Source organism: Amia ocellicauda, chromosome 10, assembly GCF_036373705.1.
Source record: "Amia ocellicauda isolate fAmiCal2 chromosome 10, fAmiCal2.hap1, whole genome shotgun sequence".
In the NCBI taxonomy this organism is placed as follows: domain Eukaryota; kingdom Metazoa; phylum Chordata; class Actinopteri; order Amiiformes; family Amiidae; genus Amia; species Amia ocellicauda.
This window is the reverse complement of record NC_089859.1, coordinates 2,087,410-2,104,910: the sequence shown is the minus strand read 5'-3', so window position 1 is coordinate 2,104,910 and position 17,501 is coordinate 2,087,410. Positions and strand designations below refer to the sequence as shown.

General features: G+C 45.7%; 1 protein-coding gene across 1 annotated transcript; it reads left to right on the top strand.

The window, feature by feature from the left end:
• Positions 1 to 9,684: 9,684 nt before the first annotated feature.
• zc4h2 (zinc finger, C4H2 domain containing) lies at positions 9,685 to 17,373 on the top strand. The gene is made up of 5 exons (XM_066714700.1): positions 9,685 to 10,061; positions 11,589 to 11,760; positions 12,628 to 12,800; positions 13,772 to 13,934; positions 15,581 to 17,373. The coding sequence occupies exons 1-5, from the start codon at positions 10,009 to 10,011 to the stop codon at positions 15,692 to 15,694; spliced, it is 675 nt and encodes a 224-aa protein (XP_066570797.1). The 5' UTR covers positions 9,685 to 10,008; the 3' UTR covers positions 15,695 to 17,373.
• The last annotated feature ends 128 nt before the right edge of the window (positions 17,374 to 17,501 follow it).

Below are 17,501 nucleotides of genomic sequence, written 5' to 3'. Positions count from 1 at the left end.
TCAAATCTGGTCACGTTTGGGTGCATTTGCTCTCCCCTTCCACCAGAAACCATCTCGTCTGCACAACAGCTGGAGATGCATATTGTAGTTTTGGGGACAAAATACACAGCCATAAGTTCTGCAGAACACTACATTATTATATCTGATCAGACTATTTTAAAAAGGTTTGTAAAGCAAAACATAATTGCTTTCTCTACCATTGAAACTGCGTCTGACAACAAGCCAGTTGAAGTAAGAGTGCTTTCAGGACGACAGAGAAAAGATGCTTTCATGAAAATCCACGAGACATTCCCCTGCATATTCGAGCTATGTCTTTCGAGCTATGCCTCGAGGGCCACCAAGTGCTTAAATATACAGTAGCTGACGTTTCCACCAGAAACGCCGGGACATTTTGTTCTCTCACATCTGTTACCTGTTGCGTGTCTGCTGCGTTGGGACACAGGGCTGCAGCGTGTATTAATACACACACACAAAACTAACATCAATTTTCTCCCACAATGTTTTGGGAAAGGAATCCAAACTGAATGTGTTTTTCAACAGTTTGCACAGAAAACACTCCTAACTCTGTTTAGAAAGAAATCAACACTTGTTGGTGCCACCTTGTGGGATACAAGTGAATATTATACCGTAGATCATTTAAAGATGCCAAAACCAATTTTAACAAGCAACACATTTTGTTTGCCTCCCAGTATCAGGACTTGTGATTTACTAATGGGGGGGGGGGGATGCTCAGTCTCATATTTATACACTTGCAGATGCTCTAAGACAATGTAATAAAAAAGTGTGCTGGAATTATTCACCAGTGTCTCTTGGGAGTAACATATTCGAAGCTTCACTATCCATACTGAACGCTTGAATCATCGATCGTATACCGTGAGACCCCTCTCACTGCAGAGCTGACAGACTGTATATGCACACGGACACAGCAAGCTTTGGTCAAGGAATCTGCAAGCATATTCAAAATATTCCCACAGTCTCTCATCGTCAGAAAAAAAAGAGACAGAGAACCCTCCCTCGGATTTCCATGATGGAAAAGTACCATTCCCTCGACTGCTCCTGGTTTCACAGAGCTCCAGATACCGGTTTTAAATGTCAAACCGGAGGCGTGATTGGAGTTTTAGGTAAAAGGTCACAAGCAATCTGCACTTAATAAACTGAAAAGGTTTACACCTCCGCACAAGGTGTTCTAGGTAAACAACAGGCTAGAGACTAACTTTCACAGACACTTGGCAAAGTTTGCGTGCTCGTGGAAAGCCAACGCTCTTTCTACTCGGCAACAGGAAGCTCACCGCAGCACTCGGAGCGAAAATAAACCTTTCGCTTTATTACAGACGTGTGATCTAAGAAAGGAGCCCAGGAGGCAATTACCAGGTTGTCATAGAAATAAAAATGATTATTTCACATTTCATCGGGTTCTTGCTTTCTTTTCCTCACCACAAGACCAATTACTGTGCATTCAAAGCTCATTATGATGCTCGCCTTTGGTGAAGTATGAAGTAGCCCGTAATGAAAGTCGTCTTCACGGCAGAGAGTGCCAGGATTGGTGGATGTCAGAGGAAGCATGACGTGAAGATCAAACCTTCCAAACATGATGCCTGTGTACACCCATTTGGATTTATTATTTTAAGGAGCCATTTTATTTATATTTGAAATCATGGCCTGTGGATAGCGTGACAAGTTAACTTTGTCTTTTTCTAATCATCAAGCCAGAGTTTTCCATCAGTTAAGAGAGTAGATGCAGTACTCAGTCTCGTTTTGATCCTATAAAATGTGCACGATCTACCTCACGAAAGATGCAAATGACTCTGGCTTTCATTTTGACCCAGCTCATGCCCGATTGCTGTTGCCGCTGTCACTGCAGGTCACTTCAACACCACAGTCATCATGTCGACACGGCAGACAAGGGTCATACATGGCAATAATCAAATATATAGAATCGATTTCAGGAGATTTGGTGAATAAGGACTAAAAGTGCTCTGAAATGCAAAGAGCAGGGTTTTCAGTGGAATTTTCTGTTTCCAATCCCATGTGGAGCTTATCTCTGGGGGCTTCTAGTGACTCACCAGCCCAACCAGATGATCCAGCGACTCAACCTCTGATTGGAAATGTATCCTCCCAAGTCACGACTCCACATCTGACCTCGTTTTTTTCTTGTATTCTTACGAGCTCTCTCTTCCCTCCCCGGGACAGAACTGAGCTCTCTGAATGCACAACTACATAAAAGCAAAGTAAACCAAGAAGGGGCTACAGTAGAGAATTGTGACTTCCTGCAGCAGCACTGGATAATCGAAAACATTTTTTTAAAGAGGACCCTCCGTTGTGACAAAATGACTACTGATTTATTCCAGCTGTATAAGAGATGAAAATAATGATTATAATCACAAACTGCAATATCATTTTGGCATGGGAATGGATTTAATATTGTTGTAGGAAATATTCAGTCTGTTTTCAGGGGGGATAGTATAGCTGATCATATTGCATTTAAATGAAGAGTGAAAGCTTGCCATAGGCGAGGAAAATAAATATCCAAATCTACAAAACAAAATGTTCCACTGTGTACAGAATAAACAGAGCGAAGACCAGTCTTACCAGGAGAAAATTAACCCAGATCACAGATAATTATCCAGATAACGCAAACACATGTAACTCACATACTCCTATGGGGGTTCACTGGAAAAAATATATCTAATGAAATAAATAAATACATTTCACCATATTGCATCTATGCCGCCATGAGATAAATACCTTGCATGCAACTCCCACACAGAGAAGAGATTAAAATCTCCAGCTGAGCAAAGGGAATAGAACAAAAGTCACTGCGGAAATGGATCAAGACATTAACAAGAATTACAAATTGCTCTCAACTGAGCAAAGGTTCGTTCTGGCGGCTCTCTGAGTGGATTCATCCAGATCAGGGTAAAACATGTGATGGAGGAGTTACAGATGAATCTGGGCGTGTTTACTAGATTTACATGTGTGTCATGTAATCCAAACACCATCCTTGTAGGTGCGGTGGAAGCCAAGCATAGCACTCAAAATAATGTATTATATATTTATTTATTGGCAGTTACCCTAACCCAGGTCAAAATCACAAAATCTACACATTTCACAACGCATGCAGACTGGATAGGATCCTTTGATCACTTAGTTATTAACGGACACCAAACGAGCACGATGAGTCAAATGGTCCAGTTGAGAGGAGCCACTTTCTTATGTACAATAACAGCATTGGTGTGAATGACTGAACACTATCACACTCAACATGTCTCACCAGAAGGGTTTTTAAGGGTCATATTTCAAGGTTCACTGGCAGTTCATCTTGAAAACAATGGTAAATGGAAACTGCTGGGACAAACTTTTACAAGAAATAGCAAAACGGTTCACTTTATTGTGTGCTTATTCTGCTGATTTACACCCCTTTCTTCCTACACTACTTTAACTGTTCTTCATGCTACCTATAATCCTCTGTCACTAGCACTTGAGTACTTTGTGTCTTACAATTAGTCCAATTCACTTGTGTACAGTCTAGTTATGTTTCCAGCAGGTCTCAATGCTAAGAGATATGGGGAGATAATCCCAGTGATATCTTCCAGGCTGCACCTTGAGTGTTTCAGAGCTAACACACTTGCAACTCTGAGTCAATACAACAGAATCAACACACACCTATCTATCCATCTGTGGATGCACGGAGATGGGAATCGTCTGAAGAAATACAGTGCCTGACAGGTAGGGAGGTCTTTACACAGACAGACGACATGTGTTGTAAGTGGTATTTGTAAAAACCCACACCTTTTCAAATATGTTACAGTCTAAACAAACAGGAAAGTGTGACCACAAGTGCTATCAGGAAGCAGGGTGCAGCGATTTACATCTCCTGTGATTTCCTAACAGTTTGGTCCTGCGGCCCCACACAGGCCGAAACGCAGCCAGGCCACCGGGCCTCGGACCCACGCACCGTCCTGTGGAGCCTGCAGTGCTACAGGCACCGATTCCCAGCACTGCCTTCCATTAACCTGGACAGTCTTTCACACAGATTACACACAGAATAAACTGCACGCCACGAACACGCAACTCCAGCACATGCACTGCTTTCTCAACAGATACACTGTAACACAGCGTGCACCCCCTAGACTGAGACAACACTATTCTGCAATGGAATTGCTTCAACTTCAACCCATATTTGCTCATAACTGTCCATATTCACAAACTGATTCAACCCTTTAACACGTCCCGGGGGATCTCCAACTTTCTGAATGACAAAAGTCTGCTCAGCTGTTATTTACTGTGGAAACACGGCCACCGTACAACACGAAAATGGAAACCGACAGCCAGCTTTGATCTAAAGGTCTGCTAATAACAAAAGAGGCCCTTCCTTATAAACAGCAAAACTAAGGGACATATACCCCCTGGTGGCAGGCCGCCCTGTCCCAGCCAGACCTGGTCAAATACCAGTACATGTTTGCATTTCTGTATGTTTCATTATATCAAATACCGTTTCAATTTTGTATATGAACATTACAATTTGTATCCTGTTTGACAATTACTATTTTACTGTATTTGAAATAGGGGCATGTCATTTGCAAATACTTCAAATATGTATTTCCACAAGTATTTGATCTTCTGTGTTGTCATCTTTGTTGTTGTGCTGAGCGTGTTTCGTTAGTGACCCTGTATGCATGTGCGCCCCTGTAAATAAAGCCCTACTCTGCCCTTACTCAGTCTGTCTCCTCCCTGCTGGATGGTGGCTACATTGTGCTAGGAAATTTGAGGTAGACAAAAGGCACCTAATAAAATAAATCCTACCTCAGATTAACCAGGAACAAACTGCTTGGCTTCTATTTACGCTTCTATATGTAGAGAAACAGATGTGTAGGGATCAATCACATGTTTTTTATGATGCGTTGATGCACATTATTTTACCGACTGTCCAGTTTGTAATTCACTCCAGCTCTTGTTCAGTCCTGAACCGTGTTAATGTGTTGTGAGTTAAATGATCGCAGTCGATGAATAAGTGCTTTGACTCTCCCATACAGCGGCACCTTCCTCTGTAGCAAGAGCAATAAATAATAAGTGTTAATTAAAACATTTTCCTACTTCAGCGGTACTGGTTCAGTCCGTACCCGGCGCTGATGGACACTTGGACAGTCACATTAATGTGGCGGCCATGAAGGACGAACTGGAATATTACGATTTTTTTATGAAATGACCCTCATTGTGTCCTCTCTGCCGCATCCACAGGAATCGCATTAAACTCTGCAGCTCCTCGTCTCCGTGCTCACTCTCCATCATGGATCTGAATTGTTAGATCGTGATGCTTTCAGATCCTCATCCTTTGCACAAATGTCATTGTCACCCCTTGGCTCGGTCCCCAAAACATGTTGTCCTTGTGCTTTCCGAGAGGGAAAGGGTTAAACTGCAGGTAACAACCAATACAACTTTCAGCAGAATTCAGCACAAGACAAAAGCCTTGAACAACTTATCTTCCAACACTACTGCCTCATCATCTAGGCCTACCTCTCTGTCACCTGTGAACAGAGACGCTGTAGGCCACAATAAGTGGGCAGATCTTGGGGAAGCCTTGCTGAGGATGATGATGATGATATACACAACTGTGTAGCCTGTCCATGTTGTGTAACAGAGTTAAATCAGCTTTAGGTCATCACCATCACTTCAAATAACACTGTAATAGAAGTTCATTTCACAATAAGGAGTCTGAAGAGTGGATTTATTACAATCACTTCTAGTGCTGGATCAGAAAATCCCAATATCACACCGAAAAGATCACGCTGCCAACTCTCTCCACAATGTGCACCAGCAGAGTCCAACCCCACAGCTGACCACCATCACAAACCCGTGCAGCCCTCATCCGCTGACTGCTTTAGTCTCTGATACACGGTGCCAGGCCGTCCACACTGCCCCTGCGCCGGCTGTCTGCTTTGACGGACCTGATACACAAGCATTGCATTGAACTTCCCGGAGAAAAGCCGCATCGGACACAAGACCGGCGCCGAGCATCAGTGCACACAGCCCGGCCGACAGGAGGTCCACACAGCGCCACACAACCTGCGATACGATATACAGCTTATTACACAGGCGAGTGTTTAGATTTTAAAAAGCCACGTCTTCCCCTTGCCACCTGATCATACGATACCTTCTCTGGCTGCACAATATTAACAACTATGGCAAACTTTAAATGATCAACTAATCTCCTCATAGATGCGTAAACCGCCAGCAGTAACAGCCTGTATGAATGAGACAATAATGACGCGGCCGCGGGGCTGGAGACTCGTCACACGTGAAGCACGACATCCCGGCCATAGCGGGGAAATGGCAGCGGCGCGGCGGCGGAGCGGCGCTTACTCTGGCCCTGGCGCGGTCCCCCTCCTCGCCCTGCTCGATGCGCACCCTGATGCCGCCGCTGTCCCCGGCGCTGCTGCAGCTCGACTCGGCGGCGCCGCGGCTGACCCTCACCCGGAAGACGCGCTCGATGTGCGGGGTGCAGCGCTGCAGCAAGGGGCCTGCACTCGCGGGCGCCGCCAGCTCCAACACCATTTATTTCGAGTGCAGAGGGGCGAGCCACGCAGACAAAGCCGGGCCCCGCGGTCCGGCGGACGGTGGCGGCGGTCGAGAGGGTGGCGCTGCGGACGGGCGGAGGGGATTTAGGCTTGTTTCGGACGAGCGGCGGAGGGGCGCAGATCTCCTCCCGCATCCTTCTCCTCCATCATCATCCTGCCTCCCACAGACCGTCTCTTAGCAACAGGTCTGCCGCCCCCTGCCGCCGGCTCGGAGGACCGCAGCCCCGCATCCCCACACAGCCCCTCACATCCCCTCATCCCCACACATCCCCTCATCCCCACACATCCCCTCATCCCCACTCATCCCCACTCATCCCCACTCATCCCCACACATCCCCTCATCCCCACACAGCCCCTCACAACCCCTCATCCCCACACATCCCCACACATCCCCTCACAACCCCTCATCCCCACACATCCCCTCATCCCCACACATCCCCTCATCCCCACACATCCCCACACATCCCCACACAGCCCCTCACAACCCCACACATCCCCACACAGCCCCTCACAACCCCTCATCCCCACACATCCCCACACATCCCCACACAGCCCCTCACAACCCCTCATCCCCACACATCCCCTCATCCCCACACATCCCCTCATCCCCACACATCCCCTCATCCCCACACATCCCCACACATCCCCACACAGCCCCTCACAACCCCTCACATCCCCTCATCCCCCACACATCCCCACACAGCCCCTCACAACCCCTCATCCCCACACATCCCCACACATCCCCTCACATCCCCACACATCCCCTCACATCCCCACACATCCCCACACATCCCCTCACATCCCCACACATCCCCACATCCCCACACATCCCCTCACATCCCCTCATCCCCCACACATCCCCACACAGCCCCCCACAGCCCCTCACAGCCCCGCATCCCCACACAGCCCCACACATCCCCTCATCCCCACACATCCCCACAGCCCCTCACAGCCCCGCATCCCCACACAGCCCCACACATCCCCTCATCCCCACACATCCCCACACATCCCCTCACAGCCCCTCACATCCCCTCATCCCCACACATCCCCACACATCCCCTCATCCCCACACATCCCCTCACATCCCCTCATCCCCACACATCCCCACACATCCCCACACATCCCCTCACAGCCCCTCACATCCCCTCATCCCCACACATCCCCACACATCCCCTCATCCCCACACATCCCCACACAGCCCCTCACAACCCCTCATCCCCACACATCCCCACACATCCCCACACATCCCCACACATCCTCACAGCCCCTCACATCCCCTCATCCCCACACATCCCCACACATCCCCTCACATCCCCTCATCCCCACACATCCCCACACAGCCCCTCACAACCCCTCACATCCCCTCATCCCCACACAGCCCCACACATCCCCTCATCCCCACACATCCCCTCATCCCCACACATCCCCTCACATCCCCTCATCCCCACACATCCCCTCACAGCCCCTCACATCCCCTCATCCCCACACATCCCCACACATCCCCACACAGCCCCTCACAACCCCTCATCCCCACACATCCCCACACATCCCCACACATCCTCACAGCCCCTCACATCCCCTCATCCCCACACATCCCCACACATCCCCACACATCCCCTCACATCCCCTCATCCCCACACATCCCCACACAGCCCCTCACAACCCCTCATCCCCACACATCCCCACACATCCCCACACATCCTCACAGCCCCTCACATCCCCTCATCCCCACACATCCTCACAGCCCCTCACAGCCCCTCACATCCCCACAGCCCCACAGCCCCTCACAGCCCCGCATCCCCACACATCCCCTCATCCCCACACATCCCCCCACAGCCCCGCTGGGCTGCTAAATGCATGATGCAGGGATGCACATGCGATTTAATGAGCTGACACCGCATGCTGCTGGGGATGATGCATGGCTGTGTCTAAGACTTGGTGTCCCTCTAGGAGAAGATAGGACAACTGCACACTGCTGTCTAATGGCTTTACTAGTAAAAACTAAAGCACAATAACTATGGCATGTTTCTTTGACGCATGCACAGACACCCTGCACTTTCAAAACCCTCAGAGTCCCTCAGAGCAGTGTGTCTGTCTGGTATTAAGTATTACATCTGGAAAAGCATACGAATCATCACCATTTCCAGCCTCTTTTTCAGCTTTTACAAGTATTGCCTTAGTCCCAGAGCAGAGATCACCTGTGCTGAGGCCTATGTGTAATGTAGCCAATTCAAGATTGTGTACTAAATAACTGTATCCAAATGACATATATGTATACCCCAGTAAGTACATTAATGTGAAAAGCATTCATAGTTTTATTGTGTACTTTTTCTCATGCGAACATGAATAACACATTGGTAATCTGGTGTGTTAATCTGGCGTTTCAAAGGAAACTGAATACAGAAACCTGGCGAACATTTCATTCATGTAAAGTGTCCTTTATTAATGCCACCATGATGTGGGCCAATATAAACAGTGATGCTATACCCTGTATAATGTCATACATGTGCAATACGTTCATGTGAGCAGCACATTTCCAGCCTGTCAGCGACCTCTAGCGACGCGTGTGTGAATCGTGTGGCCCCTGCTGCCTCTGCTCACCTTTCACCCTGTCTGCGCATGTGCTAGCATCGACCGTGGACGGACTGATGGCGAAGATGCGGTGGCCCTGAAGTGCTGCAGCGGCTGCGAGATTTGAAGTGCTGAAAAATACGTGTCAGGACAGCGCTGTAACTCTTAGCATGTCAGCACAGGGGACAGAGCAGATCACAGCAATATTCATGACACTTCGCCCCGTTTCTCTCACTCGGCTCTTCTGAGAAGCTGCTCCGGCGGGACTGGCTTGCTGTCCAATGGCGTCAGTCAAATATATTCACAATGTAGCTCCCTTCCGTAATCGCTTGTGAAAATGCTGCAGCCGCTGCTTTATTTTTCAGCAGTTGCACTTCAGGGCCACCGTACTACGATAATGACAGTAATAACACTATTGTCACAATCACTACTACTAACAACAACGACGTTGAAACTAAGTACATTGTTAGCCTGTTTTTTTTTTTTCATTTATCACCAAACACAGCTCTTTCTACACATATTTATATTGTAATGCAATTACAGTCTAATGCTGTTAATAGTGCGGGTTTCTGTCAGCTGTTAATTGAAGGTTATTCGCACAAAGTTGCTTAACGTAGTCCTTCATCCACGCACTTCGTCCAGCAAAAACACAATTCATATCTCATTGACAGCACATCGGGAAGTGTAGTTTTTCCTCTTTGTCCTTCAGTCGCGCTGACAGCTCTTAACAATTGACTACAGGTACCACAATGCCGTGCGACTCGCACATGCGCACAAGCGCCCAGCGCCAGCTACCTTGTATCTATTGTTTCGTTGGCATTGTGGATACTCGCTCTGTAAACTGGGATTCACCGAGGGAGCCATGGCGGATGAACAGGAGATCATGTGCAAACTGGAAAACATCAAGGAAATCAGGTAAAAGACGCGTTTCTGCGGAGTTTGCGGCTGCGATGCGCGGATACACTTCACTGTTCAATTACTGTGAATGCACGGCCGTCCTGTTGCATGATTACACCGGGGTTTGCAAGTGAGTCTAATGTCAGTTTTACAGTTTTGAGTAATTATATTGCAGTTATATCGACAGGGGGTGCGACTTCACCAGAACGGATAAAAATAGAAATATCGCCCGCTTTCAATTTCGTGTCCATTCAACTGTCATTACAGCAGAAAAACACGGTTATTTTGCAGGCACCCCGACCAGATGTCGCGATCCTTTTTGGTATGTGCATTGCCTCGGGTGTGAAATGTGTGCACATTAATTACGAATGGCAATTCTTGTTCAAAATGAGATCAATAGAAATACATAGTGTGCATTGAACCTACATAAATGAATGCATCAATAAAATCCAGATGACAGGCACTAGGCTGAGCGCACAGACGGGGAAACGAAGGAAACAAAAGGGCGCAGACCCGGCAGTGCCGCCGAGGAGAAAGTGGCCTAATTAGCCGTCAATTAGCGCGCAGCGGCTGGAGAGACACCGGGTCTCTGTCCGTGTCCTGCGCAGCTTTGTGACGCGGCCTTCATTCAAAGGTTTCATTTCTTTAAATCACCGATTGTAACATTTATTTATCTTTAACGGCCCCAAAAGAGTGATCAATAGAGCTGCAAACGAAGACACGTCAACCCTGCCGTCAGTGTATTAGAAACCAACGGGATGCATGTGTTGATTTGAATCCCGGGTTTTTGTGGTTTGTGTTTGCCTTATTTACTTACACCACTTTCTGTGACAAACCACTTCAAAGTGTTTTAAAAAGTTAGTCACACTTAAAATAAACGTAACCCTTCCTTCCTCCCCTTATTCCTTGCATCTTTTTTCTTTTCTTGTAATCTAGATTAATCCTGTCCTCCTGTACAGTGCTTATCAATATCAGCTGAGCTATGAGCCAGTGAGCACCGGCTGTGTGGCACAAGGGTGTGATGTGTAGGAGTAGCAGAGCAAGTCATAAATACTTGTGTGTAGAATATAGTGGTATTGATTTCCAGGAGATCATAGAACTAAATATTACTAGAGACCTGTATTGCTGGTGTTCGGTGTGTGTGTGTGTTTTTAAGCAATATGAATACAAAATCACCTTCATATCCAAGGCACCAAAGTGACATTTAAGTGGAATAGTTAATGTGAACAATGTATGTCTAATTATTACAACTGTTCCTACTAGTAAGGAAAATCTCACAGTAAGCACTTTGCCTGATTTCTTATTTTTGTATGTTGTCTATTAACAACTGCTGTAGCCTCACTGTAACAGAGAGAGCATTTTAGATTTAAACAGTGTGATTTTATAATGTCAAGTCTAGGTTGCTTCTCCTGAGTTTATGAAATGTTTATGATAATGGGTCAATTTAGTCGCAAGGATGAGATTATCAGCAAAATTATACATTGCCGACAGGGGCTGTGGGGGGTAAATAATCTCAGTTTGTGTGTGTGTTTTGTTCCCCTCCAGAAATAAGACCATCCAGATGGAGAAGATCAAGTCGCGACTGAAGACCGAGTTCGAGGCCTTGGAGTCCGAGGAGAAGCATCTGAAGGAATACAAGCAGGAGATGGACTTGTTGCTGCAGGAGAAGATGGCTCATGTGGAAGAGCTGAGACTAATCCACGCTGACATCAATGTGGTGTGTAGTGGGGGGGGGAGGCTCTGATGTGTGTGCCTCAGGGAGAGGGGACCCGGGGGAGGCTGGAAGCTGGGTATCCATCCATCACTGAAATCACAGCGACACACGAGAGAACGTCACATCTTTGATTCAGACTGGAGGGCCTTTTAGTCAACGCTCTTGATGGTGTTGCCTTTCAAAGCCGTCTGGATGCTCCTGAAGTCTTTAGCAGAGATGGTTCAATAAGACATGTCAGGGTCCAGGATCTTTTCTTTTTATTTAACTTTTTTCCATCTGGAACTAAAACAACAATGAATAGGCCTAACTGGTGTCATGATCCTTTTTTAATATAAATAGTTACTCTGGTTTGCTTGCTTAAGATGTTTCTGAGGAAGAAGTCTAAGTAAGCATAACAAATAAAGATTGTGTATTGATGATTTGACCACACAACGGGTCCACAGCTGAATTGTCCAGTCGAGAGGAGGCCATTCTCCCCATCGTGCTCGTTTGGTGTCCATTAATAACTAAGTGATCAAGGATCCTATCCAGTCTGTTTTTGAATTTTCCCAAATTGTCTCTTCAGCCACATCGCTGGGGAGTTTGTTCAGATTGTGACGCCTCTCTGTGTGAAGAAGTGTCTCCTGTTTTCTGTCTTGAATGCCTTGAAGCCCAATTTCCATTTGTGTCCCCGGGTGCGTGTGTCCCTGCTGATCTGGAAAAGCTCCTCTGGTTTGATGTGGTCGATGCCTTTCATGATTTTGAGGACTTGGATCAAGTCCCCACGTAGTCTGAGATCTATCACACGAGTGAATCCTTTGTTTGATGTCGACACAGAGGTCTTTTTAATGCTCTGCTTGATGAATTTTGCATCTTACTGTCTCGTCCCAGATGGAGAACACAATCAAGCAGTCGGAGAATGACCTGAACAAGCTGCTGGAGTCGACGCGGCGCCTGCACGATGAGTACAAGCCGCTGAAGGAGCACGTGGATGCTCTGAGGATGACGCTGGGCCTGCAGCGCCTGCCCGACCTGTGCGAAGAGGAGGAGAAGCTGTCACTCGAGTGAGTTTGACCGGAAATTCATTAGCCTGACCTACAGGAGGCACGTGGGCCGGCAGACCGTTAATCCTCGGAGGCATCCGTCACAGTTGACAACAGGGACCCTTGATTGCTCTTCTTTTGTTTTTTCTGGTTTGCAGGGATAGGTGGCAGCAAATTAAAGTCACGACAAGAATAGTGTTCAAATTATTAATCCAGAATGCTCGTTGATAACACCCCTCGCTCATATCGCTCTGGTTTCTCGTGCTCATTATTCTGTTCTTTTCATGGAGAAACGCTCTTTTTAAAAAGGTTAAATGGAAGAGGCAGTGCTGTAATATAAATAATAATGTTTAAATATGGGTTTGATCCATTTCATGGTTTTTCCACGCTGCAAACTGTTAAAATTGCTTTTATAATGCAGGAAAGACATGGCATTTCATATTATCTGAATAGTTAACCTCTGTATGGGCAAATGTAGTTAAAACACAGCAACAAGTCTGCAATCTGGGGAACCTGATATGTGTACAACACATGCGCACACACACACATTTATATATAAGTCAAGATGAAACTTTGCCAAGGTAACCTGGAAAGAGATGCTGTCGGTCAGAAAGTGTATGGATGGATGTATGTGTGTGTGAATTTGTACACATTCAGCAATTGCAGCTGGATGGGTGTTCAGTGGGTTGCTCAGTTGCCAGTCTTATTTTACAGATCAGTCATATGAATAGAGACAGTAATTCAATTGAGCGGTGGGGAAGTCAAATGTGAGTGATTCTGGCTGCACATAATTCCTTCTGGCGATTCTTCCTTGGGCTCAACAGCACGGCACACGAGCAGGATTGACATCAGCGCGTCTGTTGCACCCCCACGCTTCAGTCAGGAATAGTCCAGATGTGCTTGAAGCTCTCCCAGCAGACATGACACCCATCACCTGAACACCTGAGCCCCTGTCCTGCGCCTCTGACCCGTCTGATCTCTGTGTGTTGCAGCTACTTCGAGAAGCAGAAGGCCGAGTGGCAGACGGAGCCCCAGGAGCCGCCGATCCCCGAGTCCCTGGCTGCCGCGGCGGCCGCTGCCCAGCAGCTACAGGTTGCCAGGAAACAAGATGCCCGACAGACTGCCACCTTCCGGCAGCAGCCCCCGCCCATGAAGGTGAGCGAGCCCCGTGCGGAGCACACTCCAGCACCTGACTGCATGTCATTTGAGAGGGGACCCGTCCTTCGATCTCATCCAAACCAGCCACAGAGTCCTCTGGTTTTCATTTGAGCCGGGTGCCGGCTTAAGCTTAAACAAAAACAACAAGTTATTGATCGGTGTACGGCAGGGTTTGTGAGAAATGATTGTCTAATATTACATTTCCATTATAGCAGAAAACCATACAATAAAGCTCGCTCTGGGTCCGTGCTTGATATTATGATCTCTTGCTCAGAGGAAATCTGACAAGAAAGGTTTTTCTCCTTTCAGGCTCGATCGCTGAGTAGCGTTTTTGATATAAATAGGTGTGTCTTGGCTGGTGTACGGTCCTGGAATTTAATTATAAGCTTAGCGGGTGAAGGCTTGATTAATACCAGTCCGGGTTGCGCAGCTTTAAAGGGTAGAACATTCCTCCACCGTAATGAATGTGGGCAGCTGGTTTTGTGCATTCGCAACCAAATTAATTGCAAGTCCAGTCAAGTCGGCTTCCTCTCACAGGTTTTTCATGTGACATTGGTTAACAATATTTGTACTCGTTAGTTTGTAACTGTTTTAACTGAATTACAATGTCAAATGCATCATTCTGGAACATGGGTACACTTAAAAAAAACTTGTTCATTTACTTCTTGGAAAAATCTGTTAGAAATCAGTTTTGAAATGTTATTTTTGTGAATAACACGACACGTTCTGTTGATGGAAGTGCAGAAGCATTTTGTCGTCACTCTCTGCTTTTTAAAGCAAGAGAGAGGTGAACAGGATGTGTTCTACCCGTGCCCTGGATGTTAATCAGCATTAACGCATTCAAAAGGTTACCAATCTAAATCACAAAAGCAGGATAATCACTTTCACAACTTGTCTCAATGTCTAACCTTTGTCTCGTGGCAAGGAATGATCTCCCAGCTTCCTAGAGGAAGAGGAGAGGGTATATCCAGTATGCATGGTATAGACCTGCATTGCATTTCTCACGCTTCAGAACAATACCTTTTAACCTAAGAGTGAATGTAAATTAATCTTCTGGTCTGGTCTCTGTCAAGGTTTCTAGACATCTGGGATATCTTCAAAATGGTCTTCTATTATTTTCAAGTTACAAAATGTTTGTTCTAATTCAGTGATACTTGCTCAAGCTGTGGATGAAGTTGATTCACACTGAGATGAGCTCGCACAACTGTACAAGCTTTGGTTTTGGCATTGGTGTAGTAAATTCACAGGCATAGAGTAGATAATGGCTTTGACGTGCCATGGAGGGCTTTGATTTGTGATCAGAGATTGGAGAAAATACTTTATATTAAGATCTTATTTGATCTTGTCTTGAATATCAAAGTGACGTCCTCAAGAAAAGAAGCTAAACTGGATTAGCCTACATCTCACACTCAAAAGTATACATTAATTAAAATGAGACATTGATGTCTTTAGTTTGTGCATCACTTGTTCGAGCAATTACCTTATCCTTGACTGAATGGCAATAATTTCCTCTAGAGAAAAGCCAACTCCGATGCTCAACTCAATCTGAACCACCTGGCTTTTCTCATCTAACCACCACGGCCTGATGGCACTCTGAGCCTCTTAAAACCTCTCGATTGACTCACGTGTCTGTTTATTTCCAGGCTTGTCTGTCCTGCCATCAGCAAATCCACCGGAACGCACCGATCTGCCCGCTGTGCAAAGCCAAGAGCCGCTCCAGGAACCCCAAAAAACCCAAGAGGAAGCAAGACGAATAAAGGGCATAGTGTTTCACGTCCCTGACCTCCCAGTGAGACTGAAGCATCGACCAGTGCCGACCACTGGGAAACCCCCCCCGTTTGTTTTCTTTTGGCTTTTGTATTTTTAAAAATATATTTAAATGTGATGTAAGCACAACATTTCTTTTGACTTTCATGTTAGAGAGAGAGAGAGAGAGAGAATGTGTCGTTTGGTGCTAATGTTTTGTTTTCATAAAAGTATCCTGTCGCTTAAATAGACATTTAAAAGTTTGTTTGCCTTCAGTATTAAAAGTCAAGACACGTGTGAAAACGGAAGAACCAAATTAATGAGCGTAAAAGGGTAACAAGAACCTTAAAACATAACATAGACAGTAATTGCCTGTATGCCAAAACATTTCTTACAACGAGTCCTAATGTCATTTAGTCTGGTTCATGCTTATTTAGCAATTAAGCCGTTTAAGTGTTCTGTTGATGTTAGTATTTAGTGTCGAAGATGAAGGGTTCGAAGTGTAATCCATTAGGGGTAGCAATTTGTGTGTGAAACCAATACCTTTTATGAAGAAAATGATGCCTCCTGTATACATTACCAAATATATAACCTGCCTAGGGCCTCGAATCACTGACATTTATAAAGTCAATTTGATCCTGGCTGCTAATACTGTATACAGTAACGTGCCTCTGCAGAAACAGGCAATTAAGTCCGAAACATTCCATTTAATGGTCGTTAATTGGCCAAGGATTAAGTAAATTTATACTACACACTCACAGTTTTTGTTGTTGTCGTCATTAACTTTTCCATGTCAACCTTTCTCCTGTCTGTGCGTTTCTCTCGTGCCATGTGACCTGGTACCCATTTCAGTGTCCTAATGAGCTTGTTAGATCCCCAATTTGATTTCGGTCTTGGAAGGAAATTCCTGCACTTGATTATTCAGACGTTTAAAATGCACCTGGTTTCTGCCTGGTCTCCCCTGGTAGGCCGACATTACCAATTCTGAGCATGTGGACACTTGGGCTTTATTTGTAATCCTTTGTCTCTGATATTTTGAGAGAGGATTACTAGATGAACACAAGGTGTGCTATATAATAACACACACCCTCTCTGCTATTGAAAATCAAAACCAATAGCAGAAATGGTGTGTTATTATGTAGCACAGCACAAATCCCCTCTTCCTTTTGCAATTGTATTAAAGTATAAAGTCTTGTGTTTTTGTTGTTTTTTTATTGTAGGTTGATAGAGTAACATTACATGTCAAATAGCCAAGTCAAGGTCTTTACATTTTTAAAATACAGACATTATCAGTTTAGTTTCATAACAAAAAAGGGATTTTGTCGCCAGGGCAGCTGGGTGCATCACCAGTTTCTGAAGTAACATTTTGTTGACAAAACTGGTGTTTCTTTTTCACTGGAAACTAAATTAGATGGTCCATCTTTGTGGGGTTCGAGATCCTATGCCGTTCATGCTGAAGTACTGATAGTAAAGACTCTGGTATTCGTGAAAAGCAATGGATTGTCTGTCATCTAATTCTGTAAACAACGTCCTTTAACCAGCCTGGTCTCTCCTGGGTTCCTGCATCATGTTATTATCTTTTACATAACTGTACATAATGTTTGTTTGTATTCAAAAGCTCATTTTGTAGTGTTTTGTTTTCTTCTTTTATAAAATAATATTATGCATATAAATAAATCCAATTAGGGTTTTTTGGCCTCAATAAATTCCGTTTGTGCCAACAGACTTCGCACACGTGCGGCTCATTTGTATGCCTCCCATTAGCAGTTTGTGACCTTGATGTGTGGAATGAAAATAACCAGTTTACAATTCGGGGGC

Bases quoted from the DNA above. Each gene is read 5' to 3' on its own strand.
- zc4h2 (XM_066714700.1), top strand. From the start codon at position 10,009: ATGGCGGATGAACAGGAGATCATGTGCAAACTGGAAAACATCAAGGAA. The intron at 10,062-11,588 runs GTAAAAGACGCG...GTTCCCCTCCAG, and splicing joins GAAAACATCAAGGAAATCAG to AAATAAGACCATCCAGATGG. The intron at 11,761-12,627 runs GTGTGTAGTGGG...GTCTCGTCCCAG, and splicing joins TCCACGCTGACATCAATGTG to ATGGAGAACACAATCAAGCA.